Source organism: Paramacrobiotus metropolitanus, unplaced genomic scaffold (assembly GCF_019649055.1).
Source record: "Paramacrobiotus metropolitanus isolate TYO unplaced genomic scaffold, Prichtersi_v1.0 Parri_scaffold0000068, whole genome shotgun sequence".
Classification (NCBI taxonomy): Eukaryota; Metazoa; Tardigrada; class Eutardigrada; order Parachela; family Macrobiotidae; genus Paramacrobiotus; species Paramacrobiotus metropolitanus.
In genome coordinates this window covers 312675-333501 of record NW_026570288.1, presented here as the reverse complement: position 1 = coordinate 333501, position 20827 = coordinate 312675, and the positions used below count along the sequence as shown (strand labels likewise).

The window sequence follows — 20827 nt, the reverse complement described above, 5'->3', positions numbered from 1 at the left end:
AAGAAGCATTGGGCACCGTTAATAACAGATGTTTTGAAAATGAAAAGTACCATCACGCTATACCCCAAAGTGGATCTCAATATCAATAATATATTTAACGTGGACTGTTTAGTCACTTTAGTGTACCACTTGGTTTACTGGCAAATTGTATCTTCCGTATTATTCAGCTTGACGCTGTGCACAAACATACATGTTTATATGGCACCAATATCGTTGTGGCACCAAAGCACATTGTGGCAGCAATGCACGAACCTGCAAATGGGATAATTTGACGCATCCATTTCTTTGACGATCAATGAATATATAGGTATATATATCACTGAAATATGAGCAGATTCGCTCTTGCAGTTTTACTTCATTTCTGTAAAGATCAGCCTTTTTCTCCATAAACAGCATAATATGCTTATTTTTAATTCCAGTTAATTTTTAATTTACTAGTTCTACAGTCATTTTTAAATTCTTTGCCGTCGCGTCAAAATTAATTTGTTATAAAAGAATATCGGCAAGCATTCCTGCCGGCCTTCTACGTCGTCGCATTTAATCATACACTACATGATCCCTATTTTTATCACTTCATTGACCACGGTGAAATTCTGCAGACTCTGATAATGATCCACTTTTTATCAGTTTGGGTCAGATCACTTTTATCACTTTTATCAGATCCGATGCTTCTCGCAAATCCGACAGTTGTATTGATAGCAACAATTACAGAGCGTATGTTGTTGTTGTTATTACTCGTACATTTGGCGCGGCAGTACAAATCGATACCGGATAATATACGCTGAGTAAATAAGACTTTAAGGGATACAGTAGTTTGCGCATCCAGGTACGGAATACGCTGGGCGGTATTTATTTGATTCCTGATTGTATCTTATATATAAAGATATCGAATGTCCATTCCGTGCGCTCACGCATGTGCCACTAATACCGGCTCCTCCCAGCTGATAAACGCTTGTATTCGGAAGCGTTCTCTTGGGTTATTTAGTTGCAGTATCCCGAGTGGTCGTGATAATTACTTCCTGCTCCCGTGCGATACCGGTTGTCAATAACAGTTTATTTTATAACACTGTTCACATACAATACCACTTGCTTCGTTTGCTCAAAGGCCGCTTGTCGTGTCGAACGAGAATCGGAATTTGTTGCCATCGTCGGCTCAATGAAATGCGGAATCTCCATACTTACTGTCACAGTTTTGCTGATTTTGCTAAGTGGTATAAGCAGTCGCCGTTTGACCTTCATCGTGGTGACCATCGGCGACAACCCGCTGTATGGATTCTATGCTTCATGGCCGCATTACGAAGTGGCATTTCAGAAGGCTGCCTCCATGTATCCCGATATTTTCCGCAATCATACCGTACAGGTATTTCACAAACCAGGATTGCGGGACTGTTTGGACGCTGCAGCGGAGATGTACGCCACAACCGGAGATATCTACGATCTTCTGCAGAAAACAGACGGATTTCCTATTCTCATGTCGCCGGGTAAATGTGCTAAATACGGCAGTGTCCGGATGCTATTAGTAAAATAATATTACAGTTCATTTTTGCGGATTGTTTCAGGCTGCAGTCCCGAAATGCTGACTCTTGCTGATTTTTCCCGAGGTACAATCAGTTGGGTTAAATTCGAGGCAAATCTAAAATAAAATATGCATGAATGTCCGCAGTAATACACGTCGTAAGCCGATGTCTTTGGTGGCACACTTAATAAGTTTGGGCGCACACCGAAATGGCGTCGATAAACTGCTTTGCTGCTTATTCGGTAAAAACCAATACTTTTATATAATTGTCTGTGTTAATGGACAATAATCAAAATTATCCAAATTAAAACTGTTTGGCCTTATTTCAGTTTTGTGATCTACCACGTATTATCGTAGACGCCTGTACAAAATTGCTGTAGTTGTTCATCAAAACTATGTACGTACATGAATTCTTTGTTACAGAGGTAAACGTGCCGCTATTTGCCAGGTAAGGTTTTATTGTGGTGCAGATTTTATTAAGTTGAGAATATTCAGTTGTAAGATTGTCGACTGCAGCACATCAACTGATGGAAGGTTTGTGAATCGGCAACGGTACCCTACATTTCTGGGATTCGGATCCACAAGCCAAGGCAACCAGGCACCAGCCACCATTTCCCTGCTGAAATATTATAAATGGAGCACTGTCACGTTATTTTGCGATGATCTCATTCTACATCCGCCGGCCAGTGCCTTTCTGGGTACTCTGTGCCGCACACTCAGGCCGATGCTCAGCGGCAATGCCGGCTATGAATTCTATCTGGAAAGCTACGATTCGAAAACTGATCCCGGTTACGAAGCAAGATTAAAGCGAGCAAAGTCGCAGAGCAGAGGTTGGTTAAAATCTCATCGTCGTTATTTTAAACAAACAAATCTTCGTCAAAGTTTCTATATTTTTATAGTTCTATGTCTAAATTTTCATACGAAGTATTCATATTTTGCAGTGATAATCATTCTGACTAGAGCGGACGAATTACGGAAAATTATGGTAAATTTTGGTTAATTTTGGTTATAGTACCGTTACATTTAGAAACTTTGTTCGGCAATGGAAATTGATTTGTTTTGGTCTATAATTTTTCAGATTATTGCACACAAGCTGAATATGACAAACAGCGAATATGTAAGTAAAAGAACTGCACTGTCATACGCTAAGGTTTTCTGGCTGATAATCGTTTGAACTGCGCAGGTATACATTCACGCGGTACCAAACCAAGGACCTGATTATATCCCACTGGAAGTCGATACGGGATCGCCTGACGATCAGGTAATCGATCACACCAAGGTCATCGACATCCAGCGTAATCAATTATCGACGAGTAATTGTTAGATAATCTTCAACGCCTATAAACAGCTGATCGCCTTGACCTTCGTCTTGCCCGACTACGGTCGCATACAGTCCTACATGGACATCGTGAACAAACGGGCAAGGAACGTCTATAATTACACCTACGATTACAATGAAAAGGTCAGCAGTCTGAGGTTGCCTGGTTCTACAATTTGCACCGATATTTACGCGGATGTTTCTGCAGCGCAATGAAATCACCCAAGCCATTCCCGAGATGATCTTCTCTATGGCAAAGGTATTAAACTGGTTGAACAGAAACGTCTGCACATGCAAATTTACTCATTGTCTCAATGCACTTTTCCAGGCAATTAACGAATCCGCGACGCCGATCAGCGGCATGGAACCCAAGGGATTCCTCAATTTGTTTCTGAGCAAGCGATTCGATATTGGTGATTTTCGATCTGTTGTGTTCAGTCCCGTGGGAATGCGGCTATGTGATACTTTCTATTCGCGCTTGAATACGACGAGCAGGACGTTCGAGGTAACTAATGAACACCTCGCATCTCAGGCATAAAAAAGTAGTTTCTGAAATTTGTTTTATAGATATCAGACTCGAAAGTTTATATATATTATACGAGTATATACAATCGCAGTTTTTTTGTACAGTATATCAACGATGTAATTCTTGCATGACATGATGACTGCATCTGTTGTTGCCTTTTGCAAAAATTAATATTATGCAGTTAAAAGGATGTCAGTAAAGTAAACAATTTCTCATCAATTTCTTCTTGACCTTTGCGATAGGAGTAAAACCGATGTTGGAGGTAAAACAATTTTCCATACGGTGTATTACAAATACGGTACTATATATTGGTCATTGACAAGTGGATCTAATAATATACCCATAAAAGAAGAGAGATTGGTTCCTGTTTCGTATGGTGTGAATAATTGTGTTTTAACCTGATTGCAATTTTGTTCTGCAGATTGCATGGCATTACGATGCCGTTACCCGCGTCTTTACAAAACTGTCCCACTTGGCGGATGAATGGAACGGCAATTACGCCCCACCGTTAAACCGTCCGGCTTGCGGATATCGGAATGACCGCTGCACAACTGACGCCGGTATTGACGACATGGTGCATGACGCATCAACTTCCTCTAGTGCCTGATTATTGAATGTTGCAGACATCATGCCTATAATCGTTGGCGCTTTGTGTGGTATAATTGCTGTTTCCGCTATCCTGATTGGAATTTCGATCTACTGCATGTGAGAAAAAGGATTTCTTTGGTGATCTCACTGATCTGTTGTCGTGCGTTGCTTGATGACACTGTGTCTCGGTTGTAGAAAGCGATCCGCTTATAACGATCAATCCAATTGGTGGCTGTTGGATGCAAACCTACTGGAGCTGCCAAGCCCAGCATCAAAATGCGATGTCATTGAGGTGGGCAAATATCAAGGCGAACCGGCATGGCTACGTCTGATTCCCGACAGTGGAGTGCGAGAGGACGAACTGGTTTCTAATGCAGCTCTACGGAAATGTCTCGCTCAGGTACACCAGAACAATACGAGTACTGTTTCAAGACTGGACGTTGTTCCATGAAATGCACACAGTTGGCGCAAAGCTGGTGAAAGCGATGTCATGTGCATATATTGTAATTATGCAGATTAAAGCCCTGCACAATGACTGCATTGCGACTTTTTATGGGATCGGTTTTCTGGAGAAAACCATGTGTGTCGTATGGGAAGCCGGTCGTGGCACGCTGCGCTCCATTTTCGCCCACGAAACAATCATCGCGGATAGTGCGATACAAACCTATTTCCTGTTCAACATTTTAACGGTAAAAACAGCTCCTTAATGACGTATATATGTAGAAGTGCTGCATATCCAAGTTTGGCAAATACATGACTATTTGTCAATACATGGCTGTTTGTAGGGCCTCAATTACATTCATAACAGGACGCCTTTCCGAAAGCACGGCAGTCTTTCCAGTCTCAGCGTGATTTTGGATGATCGCTTTACGGCAAAAATCTGCGATATCACTGCCAAACTCTTGCGAATGACGGCCAGAAGAGAGGTCGACATTAACGGTGGAGATGTGGTTGTAGCTCCCGAAGGACAGTCTGGTAGTGCTTCCCAGGAGGCGGATGTTTACTCCCTCGGAGTAATTTTCTTTGAGATATTACGTGGACATGCGGTGATCTCGGCCAAAGAAATTCAACTTGGTAAAGTAACCGGCTTCTTTTACTGCAACAAGTTGAACTCAGCAAGCCGGAATGTGGCTATGTAAAAAAAAAATAACGTTGCTAACATTTTTTTGATTATTAGAGAGCATGAAAGTAACGACTCCACTACAAACGCAAGCTCGCAACGTGATTGGTCAGTGTTGCGCCGTTGATCCCATTGTCCGACCGACCGTCAGGAGTATTATGAATACGTTGGGCAAATACCAGCCGAGTGGCACAGTTGTCGGTAGTTTGATTAACCGCCTTGAAAAGCATGCCGAACATCTGGAGCAGACGGTTGCGCACCGCACCGAGGAGCTTTTACTAGAACGGAAGAAAGTTGACCTGCTTCTGGCCGAAATGATCCCACCGTAATGACCGTTGTCCTTCCTTAAGTTTATTTCACGGATTATCATCGTTACTTTACGTTTTAGATCATTAGTTTCTTCACTGCGGAATAAGATCCTCGTGCCTCCGGAATCGTACGACTGCTTGACGTTATACTTTAGCAGTATGGTGGGCTTCGACGTCTTCTGCAAATCCCGGACACCCTTCGAAGTGTGCACCTTTCTCAATGAGCTGTACACGTTTGTGGATAATCAGATTGTCCCGTTCGACGTATACAAAGTGGAGACCATCAAAGACGGTTACGTCGTAGGTTAACTAAAACTCGGTACTTTCGTTACCGACCTATAGAAATCGCTTTTTCGTTGCGAGCACAGGTTGCCAGCGGGGTTCCAATCAGGAACGATAACGCACACTGCAACCAGATAGCGTCCCTGGCGCTCCGCGTCTTACGCAACTGCACAACGGATAATCTTAAAACATATCTTCCAATCAGAATCGGCATTCATAGTGGTAATTCTTATTGTTCCGAAAAGCAGAATTTGGAGACGTGTATGACATGAGATTTTTGTAGGACCGGTAGCTGCGGGTTTTGTTGGACTTTTGATGCCCCGTTATTGCATGTCAGTATTTTAACTATTTACTAAGAAGCAGTCCAGTTTCGCCAATGTTTACGAAATGTCAAATGTTTATCTAAACGAGATTTTACGTGATGCAGTTTTGGGGACACCATCAACACAGCCAGTAGAATGGAAAGTCACGGAGAGGGTGAATTGTCAAATATACGACACATTATGTTTCGCTACGATTTCTTTTCATGGATCTGGTTTCGCGCAGAGAGAAAAATCCATGTAAGCCCTGACACAAAGCGTCTACTGGAAACGAATGGGGAATTTTTCCTTGAACCACGTGGACAGATCAACGTCAAGGTAATAAGTAACAGTGTAGCATCCAAATGAACCGTACGGGTAACCCTGGTGAATGTACACTATCTAAATCCTTTATTGGGAAAAGGCCATCAATATAACAAAATATGCATTCGCGTAATACTACTTAAAATTTACATTTCAGGGAAAAGGATGGATTGATACATACTGGCTCAAGCCGGCAAGAAGCGCTGTAATTTAATTGTCTGCCATTTTACGTTTTCCACTGGAAAACGTTTCTACTTGAAGAGCCCTTGTAGTCTTGCGTTAATGCAGGTCATTGACTGCATTGCATGCAGTAATAAAGTTTAATAACTCGATAGATGTCTCTGCTAACTGCTTACATTGCTTACGTAAGTTACGTTAATAAAGTTAATAACTTGATAGATATCTCTGATAACTGTTACGTTACATTACTCATGAATGGGCTTGAAGTGCAAATGTGTGCAGTTATTAAATTATTAAACAGTTTGCGCGTTTCCTCAATATCCGTTGGTGGATTGCGCGCCTGGCTTTGCTGTCAGTGAGAGGTTTGATTTATTTATCCCAGAGTGTGTTATATATAGCATAACCGGCATTACAAATTTTGGATATCCCCACACAGTTTACGTCCATTGAATGCCAGCACAACACTTCATCAGCTCCGAAAACGTCATTTAATGCGCTTTCAAGTCTTGAGTGTTTTACGCTTTATAGCGGCTTTATGTGCAGAAAAGCCTTATTTCTGCGACAAAACTCATGCAACTGTACTGTTTCAAAATTCCGCTGTTTTGTCCATAGACTCCTTGAGTCTTGTACATACCTTATCGTTAGTAGCTTTATCACAACGGTTATATAAGCAACAGGACTGCTTTGACATTATTTCATAGCGTGAACAGTTCAAATATGCGCGTACAGTCTCTGTTAAGGATGTCACTGTATTTCTCGTCGGAACTGGTAAATATAATTTCCGATGCATACTAATCAAACAACTCACGTAATTGCGTCGGAAGAGAGGATACACTTTCATAACCTCCCCAGAGCTTGTTAGCAGCTGGGTATACAGACTGTCGGCTATGCGGTCACATGTTAAGCCATCCTCGATAAGCGCAGATATTTCTGTCGACAGGAAAATGTTCGCAAGATTCATAACGGTCTGCGTGGTTACGGGTGTGGTACAACAGTCCAGCAGTCTGAATATCATCATTGTGTCCATCGGCGATAATCCGTTATACGGTTACTATGCAGCCCTGCCGTACTTTGATGTTGCTCTGCAAATGGTTGCGGAAGCATATCCAGCACTGTTTGTCAACTACACCCGACAGGTTTTTCATAAACCGGGACTACCAGATTGTGGAGATGCTGCGTCGGCGATGTATGCGGTTACGGGGGAAATTTACGATTTACTACAAAATATCCAGGGATTTCCCCTAATGATGTCATCCGGTACAGTTTCTTTTGCGCATGTGTAATAAACAGTAAATAGACGCAACTTTAAGCCAAACATTTGTTTATTAGCAATACTTACTTAAAAACCCTATAAAATGGCCAACTTTTGTATATTCGGCTATTTTGCTAACATAGTTGCTTAAGCATTGTATTTTCATAATAACTATGAGACTATCGGCCTTGAGAATTACGTATATGAACGCGAAAGAGCAATAAATTTTCAGGATGCAGTCTGGAGATGATGACACTTGGAGACTTTGCCCGAGGTGAACTGAATGATCATATCCTTAAACTATCTCATTATGTGCGTGCTGCTTGAACATGTAATTTGTAGAAGTCAATGTGCCGTTGCTGATGAGGTATGTACAGTTCAAAACCATGCTCTATTTGGAGCTCGAGAAGATCGATCTCACTTTTTATGGAATAGTACCGGGGTGGACGCTCGGCTGGCCATTAAGAAGCGCTATCCGACAGTTCTGTCATTTGCCCCAACAAGCCTGGGTAGTCAGGCACCGGCCACCGTGGCGTTCTTGAAATATTACAACTGGAGAACGGTAACGGTGTTCTGCGACGACATTACGCTGTATCCGCCGATTTCCGCTTTTCTCGGGATCTACTGTCGCTCACTGAAGCCATTGTTATCCGGTAATTCGGGTTATGAGTTCTACTTGGAAAGCTATGATTCCCGGTCGAATCCCGATTACGAGGTCAGATTGCAACGCGCCAAATCACAAAGCAGGGGTAAGTAGGTTTTTACCTTGACCTAACGGTACTCGTGCCTTGCTTACCAGCTTTTCTAAATTATAAAATTTTAGTGATGATTATTCTCACTCGGGCTGATGAACTTCGGAAAATGATGGTAAGCCATTTTAACGTCATTCTTAAAATTGTTGCTGTGGATTATTGATTGCAATTGCAGCTCGTTGCTTACAGACTGAACATGACCAACAGCGAATACGTAAGCACTGCAGCGTGAATTTATTAATGTGAGGATAATGCACGAGGGAATTGTTGTAATTGCGTTGTGCATGAATTGCAGGTATTCATTCATTCCATACCTAATCAAGGGCCGGACTATTTACCGCTCGTAGTGGATATGGGAAGCGCTGATGACGATGTAAGCGCTACTTTTTTTTTAGTTTAGTTTTCTACTCGCAATATCCATTATGGATCGGCTTTTACGACCAGGTGATTACGTCATGTAATCGTATTTCCAGGTGATTTTCGAAGCGTACAAATATATCGTCGCAATGACTTTTGTCCTTCCTCAATACGAAAAGATTGAGCCGTTTATGAAAAAAGTTAGGGAAACTGCAAAAGCCGTGTACAGTCATACGTACACTTTCGACGAAACGGTATGTTGCTTAACAGTTATTATAGATACGTAACTGCAATGAAATGTAACTAAGTGTTTGAAAAAAATTGTATTTACGATGATTTTCTACTACAGCATAACGAGCTCGTGCTATCGATCCCAGAAATGATTCTTTCGGTAGCAAAGGTAAGTGATTTTGGTTTGGATGACTGGGTACATGCACAATACGAAATGTACTAGCTAACTCAGCCTGCTTTTAGGCCTTGAACGAATCAGCCATTTCATTGGATGAAATGAGCGTTCAAGGCTTCCTAAACTTGTTTTACAATCGGACATTTTACCATGAATCCATGCGTACTGTGGACATTGGACCAAGTGGTATGCGATTAGGTGACACCATATTTTTACGACTGAATACGACAACTAGACAATTTGAGGTTGGTTTTGCTATGTACTCGTACAATGTCTATCTAATCAAACTTAATACACTTGCGCTGCGAAAGCGTATTTATTTTTTTTTGCAGCCGGCGTGGCGCTTCAAAGCTCGTGCTCAGGCTATACTGAAGACGTCCCCACTAGCAGACGAATGGAATGGTGCATCTGAACCTCCGCTGAATCTCCCGAAGTGCGGTTATAGAAACGACCGCTGTGGTGTTGTCAAAATCAGTCAGTGGTTGCATATGATATAGCTTTCCCGGCTCACATTGACATTTGCTCCTTTGCAGCGCTTAATCCAATATTTGTTGGAGCCATATCCGGAATAATCGCCCTGTTTTGTATTCTCATGGGAACAGCTGTCTACTACATGTGTGTACAGTGTACCGTAATCTGCAAAGTTTCGAAGTTTATTTCCTGTACTATAGGTAGCATATGACAAAAGTAACAAAATGGGTTCATCACAGCAAATCCAAAACCAAACAACCAAACTGGTGGTATCTCAATACGCATTTACTGGAGATGCTGGTACATCCGTCCAATACCTGCGGGAACAGCATCCATATGGCGAGATACAACAATGAACCGGTTTGGTTGCGCTGCGTCCACAGCAAGTACATCCATCACGATGATGATGAAACGGCGCATAGTGGACACGAGACGGATCTGTTGGATCAGTCCAGCACGCAGAAAGTCTTTGCTCAAGTACGCTTCGTATCATTCGTATTCAACTTTGGTCTACACTGTCCGCTATGGGTTCGATGTAGATGCGAACGCTAAGGCATGACAATATTGCCCGTTTCTACGGCGTTGTGTTCTGGGATGAAGCCATCTGTGTAATCTGGGAGGGTGGTCGGGGGACGCTCCGCTCATTCTTAACCAATGAAACGGTCATGCCGGACAAAACTGTACAGCTGTTTCTGATCTTCAACATACTACGGGTACTGCATGGACTTAAGCTAACCTTACCGGCACTGCTTGCTCTGAAGGTGTCGCATTTCTTGTCTTTTTGCAGGGCGTCAACTACATTCACCATCACACACCGTTCCGAAAACACGGCAATCTCTCGAGTCTAACCGTCATTTTAGATAGTCGATTTACAGTCAAAATCTGCGATATCGCCACTACCAAATTAACGCACTTTGTACTGGAGAAGCATGTCCATCTTGTGGACATAGCGGTTGTTCAGCCACCAGAATACGAGAACGCTAAATTCTTCCAAAATTCAGCACATGTGGTGGGTACCGTTGAGGCGGATATATTCTGCCTCGGTATCGTTTTGTACGAAATAATAAAGGAAAAAATTGTAGCAACGGACAAGGATTATCAACTCGGTAAGCCGGGAATTTCTGACTTCCATACGAAAAAATACGAATTCAGTTTGGTTGTTCAGATGCCATAAAGACAGTCGGAGAATTTCACTTGGAAATTAAGTCTATAATTGAGCAGTGTTGCTCCGTGTACCCCAAAGCGCGCCCAACCATCTGGAACATTCTAGCTCGCGTCAGCGACTATCAGCCGCGTGGTACAGTGGTCAGTAGCTTAGTCAGTCGGTTAGAAAAATACGCGGATCAGTTAGAGACCACTGTAATACACCGGACCGAAGAACTAATGATGGAACAAAGGAAGGTCGATCTGTTGTTAGCAGAAATAATACCTCCGTAAGTCTTGAATGTACTTATTTAGCATCTACCTGAAGTCAGCAGCGATTTGTGGCAGGTCTCTAGTGTCTTCGTTACGAAACAAGGTCCCGGTTCCGGCGGAGACCTTCAGCTGTGTGACGCTCTACTTCAGCAGTATGTTGGGATTCGATCAGTTCTGCAAATCCCAAACACCATTAGAAGTTGGACAGTTCCTCAACGAATTGTACACCGCTCTCGACAAGCAGATTTCAGCTTTTGATGTGTACAAAGTTGAGACAATAAAGGATGGATATGTGGTAAGAGATATTGACCCTTTCCGCACGATTTAGAGCCTTAAAGCTAAAGTGACCTTTATACAGGTGGTGAGCGGTATCCCCATTCGCAATGGGGACCAGCATGCGCTTGAGATTGCTCGTATGGCGCTGTCCATTCTGCATATGTGTACAACGACGAAATTCAAGGTCCACTTGCCCATTCGTATGGGTATTCACAGTGGTGGGCGTGAAAAGAAAATACCGTACACTTGTGGCTTACAACTGAAACATTTATTTTTTTGTGTCGCAGGGCCCATAGCAGCGGGATTTGTTGGCGTAAAAATGCCGCGATATTGCTTGTACGTATCTGTCGATTCGTAAAGCTCAAAGGAATAGAAAGCGCTCGTTGTTGGAATGTTTACTACATACTTGTAGTATATTAACCGCAAATGTACGACTGTTTTTTTGTAACTTGGCAGATTTGGAGATGCCATGAATACGGCAAGTCGTATGGAAAGTCACGGAGAGGGTAAGTTGGTTTATTGTGCAAATTATGTACATACTCTGTATGAATACAAAACAATCTGATCATATACTGCGTACATGACGTACACAGTCGTACCCAGAAAACCTGTAAAAAGTACTCTGTATGTTTTAGCTTCTACAATGCTTTTCAGGCTCGATGATACACGTTAGTCCCGATACAAAACTATTACTCGGCGCTGCACCGGAATTCCATCTGGAAAGCCGCGGAATATCCCAGATCAAGGTAGCGAGAAAGTAACTGCAATGTGTTTATTGTTTCTTTTTGACAGTCGACGGTGTTTACAGGGCAAAGGCCTTATGGAAACGTTCTGGCTCAAAGCCAGAGTTTAGCAAACTGCACATTCATCAAGAAACTATCAGTCATATCTTTGTTTTTGCATAAATAATGTTGTATTTGAAACCATGGTGATTAAAAAATTTTGTGTATGTTTAGTTATTCTGTAAAATAACTAAACATTTTGTGTATGTTTAACTAAACATTTAATTTTGTGTATGTTTAGTTATTCTGACACTTCGACAAAGCTAAGGTAAAAACGTGCGTGTTCAGGGTCAGCAAGATGCTGGATGAAGGACGTATAAATATCGAGTGACCTAATAATGATAGCACTGTATTTCAAGTCCTTTTTTATGCAACATCAATCCTATTCCTCGCTGGTTGCAGCCGTGTCAAATTCAATCTTATTTAAACGTGTGTGATGCAACATCATTAAGAATACTACTCGACACCAGAGGCATACCGGCATGGAATAACGCCCACGTTTACAATTGTTAATTAGATTAAACAATGCAAACTATTGGCTGCTTTTAAAGGCCAACGGAGTGATGACTCTAATTAATACCGGACACCAGTTGGTCTCCGTTCTCGTCGGTAAAATTGCAAAAATGCGCTCATTTCGCCTAGGTACAGCTCAAATTTCGCCACAGAAATAATCGCTGCCATTACAGGAATAATATCTTGTGCCAATTGCAACTACGTACAGTAGTAATCGCGTTATCCTTGTCGGTTACTATGAATTGCTGCGGCCTTGACCAGAAAACGGAAAGCTGCAAATGTATCTCGGTATCCTCTTTTACGCCTTACGGTATAACAACTCTTGTTGTAGGCGCTGCCGATCAGTACGCAGTAACATACACTGGGCGTTTCCCGCTGTAAAAATGAAATCAAATGTTCAATAAATTCCCGCCTGCATCCATATTATCCCGGTTGCATCCTGTTAATTATCGGGATGGCGCAGCAGATGTTTGAATAGACGTACGGGAAATCATCTATAAAAACTCGGACGTGGTTTTTTTCATAGCCTAAGGTGGGTCGATCGATGGCTCATTTCCCGCCGTAGAGTTACGAGAACCGATATGAAATGTATGGACGATCTGTTGCTTGCCTGACGGGATTCATTAGCTGACACATCGATACCGCCCGATAATGCAACATCTTTAGTTTTTAGAAACGTTTCTCTCGTGTCGCTTGTCTGCGCGCTGCTTGCATGACAGTCGATTCAACAAAAACTGATATACTTTGTATTCTGTTCAATATTTACTAGCCAACGTGCGCAGCTGATTTTGAAGTCTTTCCCGAAGTTTGCATGACTTCACTTGCACAATTATACTGTTTATCTTATTTACTTATTCCAAATAATACGGGGTGATTAATCCCCAATCGTTGTGAGGAAATGCGTAATATCGTCTTCCGGATTTTGGGTATTGTTACGGTGTTGACCGGATGCCGGGCGTTGAATTTCATAACGGTTATTATCGGTGAAAACCGGCTATCTGGATACTACGCTGCTATGCCATATTACGACGCCGCATTTGACATCGCAGCTCAAAGATACCCAGCCATCTTTGGTAATTTAACTCGCATTCCTGTTTACAAACCTGGAAACACGGACTGCAAGATTTCGGGAGACGAAATGCCAGAACTTCTCGGCCGAGTTTATAAAGCACTGCAAGAAATGGAGGGACTTACAATTTTGCTGTCCCATGGTAGGGCTTTCCGCGAAAAGTCAGTTTTGGTCGATGGCGATTAATTACCGTAATCAAACAGAATTTCTAGGTTGTAGTCCAGAAATGATTATTCTTGGAGATTTCGCTCGTGGTAAGTAGATTGTTACAGAATTACATTGCACAGTGTACTTTACGTAATTGCGCGGAAAAATCAACCTTTTTTCTGCTGGCCAATCTAGAGGTCAAGGTTCCGCTACTCGCCAGGTAAACAGACGCGTAATATAAGTGCCGATCGATAAACCATAGAACGTGCGTTTGTTGCCAAACAGTCTATCGACGGATGTTATCTTCACCGACCGCCGGCGCTACTCAACAGTCGTCGGATTCGGGGGAACCAGTCAAGGTAATCAGGTACCGGCTATCCGGGCCTTTCTCCGCCACTACCTCTGGACCACGGTCACGCTATTCTGCGATGCGATCAGCAATTATACGACGCTATCGGGTTTCATCGGAGCAAACTGCCGCGGATTACAAGCGGTCCTCACGGCCGCCAATGGATACGAGTTGTACGTTGAAAATTATGATTCCAGTAAGGATCCTGATTATACTCCGCGACTGTTGCGTGCTAAAAGCCAATCACGCAGTAAGTGTGCTGTTCGTACACGGTACCTACTCGGATAGCGAAAGATTGTAACTGAACCTTTACGGTTTTCAGTTTACATCATATTTACTCGGGCTGATCAAATGCGGAAATTAATGGTAATAAAAAAAACGCACCCGTTTGATAATTTTATGTTGGAGAGTTTTCTTTGCTTTCAGGTTACTGCACATGCCCTAAACATGACACGTAGTGAATTTGTAAGACATCATTTTTCCGTTAGTTAAACGGAATTCACAAAATAGTTTGCGTGTAAATCAGGTTTATATCCATCCCATGTGCAACCAGGGCGTGGGATACCTTCCGCTTGATGTTAATGTTGGAGACGATGATGATACGGTACAGTACTTGCGGTGTTTGCTCGTCAAAATTGTGCTTTTTTATACTTCATTATCAGCTGCTTCCTTTTCTTGTTGCATAACCGACTGTTTTGTAACACTTGTGAACAGGAGGTTGTTGGACTGTGTTATGTAATCATCCAAAAAAGCACCAAGGACTTTTGTTTTTAGATCATCCGGCAAGCTTACAAGTATGTCATTAAGGTGACCTTTACCCCCATTGATTACGAGTCCGCAGCGGACTTCCTGCACGCTGTTGCTGTGAAAGCCGACAGCAGCTACAACTTCACTTACGGATACGATGAATTAGTAAGCCCGTGAAACGGAACTATGCGGGCGTTTTTTCTACCATGTTATCAACAAATTCTTGGCAGCACAATGAGATCGCCATGGCCATTCCGGAAATGATCTTGTCCGTCGGAAAGGTAGATTCCTGGAGCAACGATCGATACCTTCACTCATTCCGCTTATCTGACCCGGTTTTTTTCCGAAAGGCTCTGAATGAATCATCCATTCCGCTGAGTGCGCTGTCCTATAATGATTTTCTGAACCTCTTCGTAAATTGCACCTTTGATAATGGTGTCTTACGGCAAGTTGTAATGGGACCGCTGGGAATGCGCTTGGTGGATTCGGTGTTTTATAAACTCAACCCAGTTAGTCAAGAATTTCAGGTAAATACAAATACATTCAAAGACTTCACATTCTTTACATACAAGTTTACACTTTGACGGTTGACCATTCAGCCAGCATGGGCATACGATGCAAAAAACCAAGAAATTGGTGAGACCTCGATTCTGGCTGGTAACTGGGGCGACACAGCGAATCAGCCCCTGAATAAGCCAATCTGCGGATATCGAGTTTCCAACTGCTTTGTTATGGACCGCGGTAAACTGAAACACAAAAAGCGTTCTCATCCGCAACTGCAGAACATACAAGCCGAATTTCAGGAACGCGGACCATCATCATTGGCTCAGTCTTGGGAATCATTGGCGTGTGCGCCATTGTGATTGTATCGGTAATTTTGTACACGTAAGTAATCAAAGTTTACAAAGAGAAACAGAATCTAAAACTAAACGAAATAAGCAGGTTGATGTAAATGTCGTACAGAGTACCGTAACAAATGCGTAAATGGTACCATAAAATACATGTACAGTATCTGCGAAAAAACACCTGTACGTCGAAGTGTAAGAAAGATTACTTTAATACGATAGTAATCTTAACCTTTTACATTTCTAGGAGACATCTTAACCAATCGCAAAAAAATACCAGATGGCTGCTGCAATCCGAACACATTCAACTCCCCCGCAACCAGCGCCGCACGAGCGGTCACGTCGGTATACAAATGGGTCGATACAAAAACCAACCAGTATGGATGCGCACGGTGCATATTCGGCTGACCGAAGTTGAGCTGTCCTCTTTTGCGCGCAAAACGCTCTTAACGGTTGGTGTGCCGTCTGCTTAAATTCACTACATTAACACGTTGGGAAAAAATACTGACCTTGCAGTTGAGCGAAATGCGGCACAAAAATATAGGACAATTTTATGGGCTGCTTCTATTGGAAGTGTCCAGTCACATTGTCTGGGAAGGTGGACGGGAAACACTGCAGTCTCTTTTCCAAAACGAAGCCATCATCAACGACGGAACCATCCAATTATTTCTCATTTTCAATATCATTGCGGTACGTCGTATCGTTATCACAATCTTCTACTATTTCCCGACTTCAGCAACTAGACTGCAACGTCTTACAGGGTTTACACTATATCCACAAAAGAACGCCGTTATTAGTGCACGGCAGCCTTTCCAGCCAAACCATAATCATTGACAGTCGCTTCGTGGCCAAAATTAACGATATCGGCTCGGCGGTTCTGTCGCGAGCAATAACCAAACGCGACAGCGTCATAATGCATCTGATTCGGCGACGCTCCAGCCATCGTGACCAGGCCGCGCCCAGTGGTTCCCAAGAATCCGATATTTTTGCTCTGGGTGTCGTTATCTGCGAGATTATGTTGGGTCATACTGTCAAGCCGAATAACTTGCTACCTTTGCAAATCGGTCAGTTTTCGTTGCCATTTGACACAAAGATTGGGAGCTGTATTGAATAAACTGTTACAGATACGATTCAGTATCGCGATCCCATTTTTCAACTGAAGATTCGCCATGTTCTGCAGTGGTGCTGCTCCGTTGATACGGACTCACGACCATCGATAGCCGAGGTTGTTAACGAATTAGAACCGTATCAGCCGACGGGAAATGTGGTGGAGAGCTTGCTCAACCGCCTCCAAAAACACGCTGATCGTCTGGAAGACATTGTTCGCATTCGCACTGCTGAATTACTGTCGGAAAGCAAGAAAGTGGATGACCTACTCGCTGAAATTATTCCAGCGTAAGGGCAAACTTATCCTCGCTGTTACTGTCAGGTGTTTCATTCAGTAAAGGTAAAGATTTTTCGTGTCAGGTCTTTGGTCCCCGCTCTGCGCAACAAACTGCAAATACATGCGGAGACCTTCGAATCAGTCACCATATACTTTAGCAGTATGGTGGGTTTCGATCAGTTCTGCAGGACCACTTCGCCAATGGAAGTTGGTCGCTTTCTCAACCACCTGTACACGTCGGTGGATAAACACTTGTATGATTTGGATGTGTATAAAGTGGAAACTATCAAGGACGGCTACGTGGTACGCTTTGATCTGTAACGTGTTCATTTTATTGGTGGCAGTTGCAAATGTGATTGTTCGTGAACGGTTAAAGGTCGCAAGTGGTGCTCCAGTGAGAAACGATAGGCATGCCCATGAAATTGCCACATTGGCCTTGCGTGTAATGGAAAAGTATTCAACGTGTAATTCGCCAACGCATCTACCAATCAGAATCGGCATCCACACTGGTAAAACATTACTGTAGATATATAGTAGAGTATTTTATGTCGGCAATTACGAAATACAAGTATTTAAACTTTGCAGGGCCGATTGCTGCGGGGATCGTAGGTGTCAGGATGCCACGTTATTGCCTGTAATTAGAGCGATACTTACATTACGGGTTTTAATTTTGTAAAGAGTTGCTTTGGATTTGATTGTAGTTTCGGTGATACTATGAATACCGCCAGCAGAATGGAAAGCCACGGAGAAGGTACGGTAGTTAATATTTTGGCTAAAGAAGAAATTATTAAACAGACGGCTATATTAGGCTCCAAGATTCACATAAGCCTGGAAACCAAACAGGCTTTGGCAAGAAAACCGGAGCATATTTTCCAACCACGGGGTATTATTGATGTGAAGGTACCGGTGTTCAGTTCAACTGATTTCTTTTGACAAACTTTGACTGCAGGCATTGTTGATTCCAGGGAAAAGGTCTCTGCGAGACGTTTTGGCTGCTAGGTGTTGTCGCCACGCACATGTAACTTTACTTTCCGAATACTGGAATGAGTTGAGTTGTAAATCCGTAGAATGCTGTGACAGGTTGTCAAATTACGCAAAAGCATGCACAAAATGGTTCTGATTTAAATGATTTTCAGATGAAAGTTTTTATATTAGCTGTATCAGCTGTTTGTAAGCTAAAAATGAGTTTCACGCAAAAGGACCTTTGTTCAGTTATATTAATTGGCCTAATTTCTTTTGTAAACTTTATGAGAAAAAGCACTGTTTTTTTAAATACGGTCTGTACGCATAATATGCGGGGATAAGTCTACTGAGTAGATCTGATAAGATTACGAGGTTAATAAATGATCGATTATCTTCGGCATAACTTTACCCAAGAAACCCGGGTGCATTATGTAACTCCGCATCGGTCGTTTAGCTACAGAAGGAAAGCAAAGGTCAAAGAGAAAGAAGTGTTAAATTTCGAAGTTTCGTTATACAAACACGTCGCCTGCCGATCAAAACGTCGTACTTCATAAACGTTATCGTGAATAGACAAGCGGAAAACGTTGCGAATCTGCCATGTCATGCACCGGTTACTCTTAAAACAACCACGCGATCGCTAACGATAGCGACTGCCCGAAATATTGACACGATATGTTCGAGTGGCTGTGCTAGCAATGTACTCAGGTAATATTACGTACGGAAAATAAATAACCCCACGACTGTTTTCCGCATTTTACTATGGAGTGCCCCTTTGTGATGATGGCTGGGTACTTTTGTTAACTGATATTATCGAGACACCTTTTTAATAGTTTAATTGTCTGCTTTTTACAAATTGGCCTTTTTTAATGTCGGCAGTTTACTGTTTGTTTTGCTAAATAACCTCCACGGTTACTTAGCAGGAGGAAGCGGTCAAAAATGCATAATGATAGCCTATCAGGTTACTGTTCAGCCGAAAGTCAATACACGCATTACAACGCATTTAAATCAACAAACATCCAAAAAATCCATACTTGGATTAGTTGTTGGTATCAGTCGCGTGTCAACTTTTAAGCCGACTAATCTTGCCCAGAAAGTCATAGCCAGAAAATGGGTTGCCAACATATGTTCGATCTGCGATTCTTTCGATTTCCTTGTAGAGTTTTAAGTGCATGTAGCGGTTTGTTTTTCCTGTACAAAATGGGTGACAGCTCAGCAGCACCTTAGTCGTTAACGCTACAGAAGAACGACAATCTCGGAAAATGCGATTAAAGAACGTCTGGATAGTTTGTGCATTTTGTGCGCCTGTTTGCCAGTCAAAGGTCAACTTCCTTATTGTAATATTGGGTGAAAGTCCTTTATATGGATACTTTGCACTGATGCCATATTTTGATGCTTCCTTTGCCATTTGCAAGAAACGTTTCCCGGAAACGTTTGCCAATGTGACGATGCAGGCGGTGTTTGAGCCTAACTTGCCGGCTTGCGGAGATACCACCGCGGCGATGCCGGCAATAACCGGCAAAATCTACCAAATACTGGAAAGGTTCAGTGGGTTAACGATCCTATTCACCCCAGGTAAAAAGCTAAAACTTTCACCGCATCTACGTTTTCTTCACTTTTGTGGTATCGTTTTGTCAGGCTGCAACTTAGAAGTTGTACCTTTAGCGGATTTGGCTCGAGGTGCGTGTTAAGGCCAGTAATACAGACTGCATCATAAAACCACCGCGCAATTTGCTGTTACTTGCTCGAACATGGGTTCATCTTTTTAGAAAAGGATGTCCCGGTAATCAGCAGGTAAGTAAAGTTTGCAGAAACAAGCATACTACAGTACTGTACAACTAGCGCTTCTTCTCTAGCAAAGCCGTAAACGGAATTTTGAAATTAACGCTGTAATGGTCGTTAACGTATAACTTGGCCGTTTTCTAATTCAGCTTCTACGAATGTGTTGATATTAAAAAAAAAAACTTTCGATTTATCAGGCAGTAGTCAGTACTAGTCACAACCACTCGAAAAACAAAAACAAAACACTGGAAGTCATAGCTATTATTTGTAATAATCGAAATTAGGTAGTGTCACGGAGAATTTAGGTACAAAGTAGTTATCCAATTAAAAATGTTATAACTGCTTAGCACAATCTGGGATCCGACCTTTGCCAACCGGCAGCGCTTCCCCACCTTCTTGTCCTTTAGTTCGCGCGGCACGGGTGGACATGTTCCAGCCACCAGAGCCATGATGCGCCGGTACGGCTGGCGTACGGTGACCATTTTTTGCGATACACTTTCGAAGAACGCCGCAGTGGCCACATTTATTAGCTCACACTGTCAGCATTTCCCCAAGTATTTGACGGTAGCTGATGGTTTTCAAGTGTATTTTGAGCGCTATGACTCGACGTTCGATGACGATTATCGGCCCAGATTGCTACGTGCTCGATCGCAAAGCCGAAGTAAGGGGTTGTCCTGGCAAGTTCAATAACTTTGCTAATACAGCAACGCTGGCAACATTAAAAATATTCGGATATTAACGATTTTTATTGCAGTTATTATTCTACTGACACGAGCGGATGAGGTGCGGAAAATCATGGTATTATGGGTGTGATTTTTGGTTTACTTCCCAAGCAGTAACCAAGAATTCATGAGGCTG

The 20827-nt window shown here is 42.5% G+C and overlaps 4 protein-coding genes across 5 annotated transcripts; all 4 read left to right on the top strand.

The window, feature by feature from the left end:
* Positions 1-1042: 1042 nt before the first annotated feature.
* Positions 1043-6694, top strand: LOC129594437 (atrial natriuretic peptide receptor 1-like). 2 transcript variants are annotated; one of them, XM_055491131.1, is made up of 22 exons: positions 1043-1481; positions 1560-1601; positions 1940-1964; positions 2033-2346; positions 2458-2501; positions 2595-2633; positions 2700-2777; positions 2841-2978; positions 3043-3093; positions 3163-3339; positions 3782-3920; positions 3984-4065; positions 4144-4348; positions 4464-4637; positions 4734-5022; positions 5126-5393; positions 5457-5676; positions 5745-5880; positions 5942-5990; positions 6086-6135; positions 6205-6296; positions 6439-6694. In XM_055491131.1, exons 1-22 carry the CDS (start codon positions 1157-1159, stop codon positions 6493-6495), a joined length of 2994 nt encoding a protein of 997 aa, XP_055347106.1. In that variant the 5' UTR covers positions 1043-1156; the 3' UTR covers positions 6496-6694. The 2 variants fall into 2 exon arrangements, with proteins under 2 accessions (XP_055347106.1, XP_055347105.1); XM_055491130.1 differs by having other exon boundaries at positions 6086-6296.
* Positions 6695-6911: 217 nt separating this feature from the next.
* Positions 6912-12276, top strand: LOC129594436 (atrial natriuretic peptide receptor 1-like). The gene is made up of 22 exons (XM_055491129.1): positions 6912-7718; positions 7946-7987; positions 8056-8080; positions 8149-8462; positions 8537-8580; positions 8641-8679; positions 8761-8838; positions 8939-9076; positions 9172-9222; positions 9297-9473; positions 9561-9702; positions 9762-9843; positions 9939-10176; positions 10239-10412; positions 10487-10805; positions 10865-11132; positions 11191-11410; positions 11474-11609; positions 11679-11727; positions 11848-11897; positions 12046-12137; positions 12200-12276. Exons 1-22 carry the CDS (start codon positions 7349-7351, stop codon positions 12242-12244), a joined length of 3093 nt encoding a protein of 1030 aa, XP_055347104.1. The 5' UTR covers positions 6912-7348; the 3' UTR covers positions 12245-12276.
* A 1241-nt stretch (positions 12277-13517) lies between these two features.
* On the top strand, positions 13518-15688 carry LOC129594460 (uncharacterized). The gene is made up of 11 exons (XM_055491158.1): positions 13518-13897; positions 13968-14009; positions 14098-14122; positions 14188-14501; positions 14574-14617; positions 14678-14716; positions 14778-14855; positions 15026-15163; positions 15229-15279; positions 15349-15525; positions 15674-15688. Exons 1-11 carry the CDS (start codon positions 13585-13587, stop codon positions 15686-15688), a joined length of 1236 nt encoding a protein of 411 aa, XP_055347133.1. The 5' UTR covers positions 13518-13584.
* Positions 15689-16368: 680 nt separating this feature from the next.
* LOC129594459 (atrial natriuretic peptide receptor 2-like) lies at positions 16369-20782 on the top strand. The gene is made up of 13 exons (XM_055491157.1): positions 16369-16533; positions 16604-16907; positions 16968-17238; positions 17311-17530; positions 17604-17736; positions 17813-17861; positions 17929-17978; positions 18036-18127; positions 19504-19762; positions 19826-19867; positions 19957-19981; positions 20317-20630; positions 20724-20782. Exons 1-13 carry the CDS (start codon positions 16369-16371, stop codon positions 20780-20782), a joined length of 1983 nt encoding a protein of 660 aa, XP_055347132.1.
* The last annotated feature ends 45 nt before the right edge of the window (positions 20783-20827 follow it).

Bases quoted from the DNA above. Each gene is read 5' to 3' on its own strand.
- LOC129594437 (XM_055491130.1), top strand. From the start codon at position 1,157: ATGAAATGCGGAATCTCCATACTTACTGTCACAGTTTTGCTGATTTTG. The intron at 2,502-2,594 runs GTAAATTTTGGT...ATAATTTTTCAG, and splicing joins ACGAATTACGGAAAATTATG to ATTATTGCACACAAGCTGAA. The intron at 5,991-6,085 runs GTCAGTATTTTA...TACGTGATGCAG, and splicing joins TTGATGCCCCGTTATTGCAT to TTTTGGGGACACCATCAACA.
- LOC129594436 (XM_055491129.1), top strand. From the start codon at position 7,349: ATGCGGTCACATGTTAAGCCATCCTCGATAAGCGCAGATATTTCTGTC. The intron at 11,411-11,473 runs GTAAGAGATATT...ACCTTTATACAG, and splicing joins CAATAAAGGATGGATATGTG to GTGGTGAGCGGTATCCCCAT. The intron at 12,138-12,199 runs GTAGCGAGAAAG...CGGTGTTTACAG, and splicing joins GCGGAATATCCCAGATCAAG to GGCAAAGGCCTTATGGAAAC.
- LOC129594460 (XM_055491158.1), top strand. From the start codon at position 13,585: ATGCGTAATATCGTCTTCCGGATTTTGGGTATTGTTACGGTGTTGACC. The intron at 14,856-15,025 runs GTACAGTACTTG...TTTTGTTTTTAG, and splicing joins TTGGAGACGATGATGATACG to ATCATCCGGCAAGCTTACAA. The intron at 15,164-15,228 runs GTAAGCCCGTGA...AATTCTTGGCAG, and splicing joins CTTACGGATACGATGAATTA to CACAATGAGATCGCCATGGC.
- LOC129594459 (XM_055491157.1), top strand. From the start codon at position 16,369: ATGCGGCACAAAAATATAGGACAATTTTATGGGCTGCTTCTATTGGAA. The intron at 17,531-17,603 runs GTACGCTTTGAT...GAACGGTTAAAG, and splicing joins CTATCAAGGACGGCTACGTG to GTCGCAAGTGGTGCTCCAGT. The intron at 19,982-20,316 runs GTAAGTAAAGTT...ATAACTGCTTAG, and splicing joins GATGTCCCGGTAATCAGCAG to CACAATCTGGGATCCGACCT.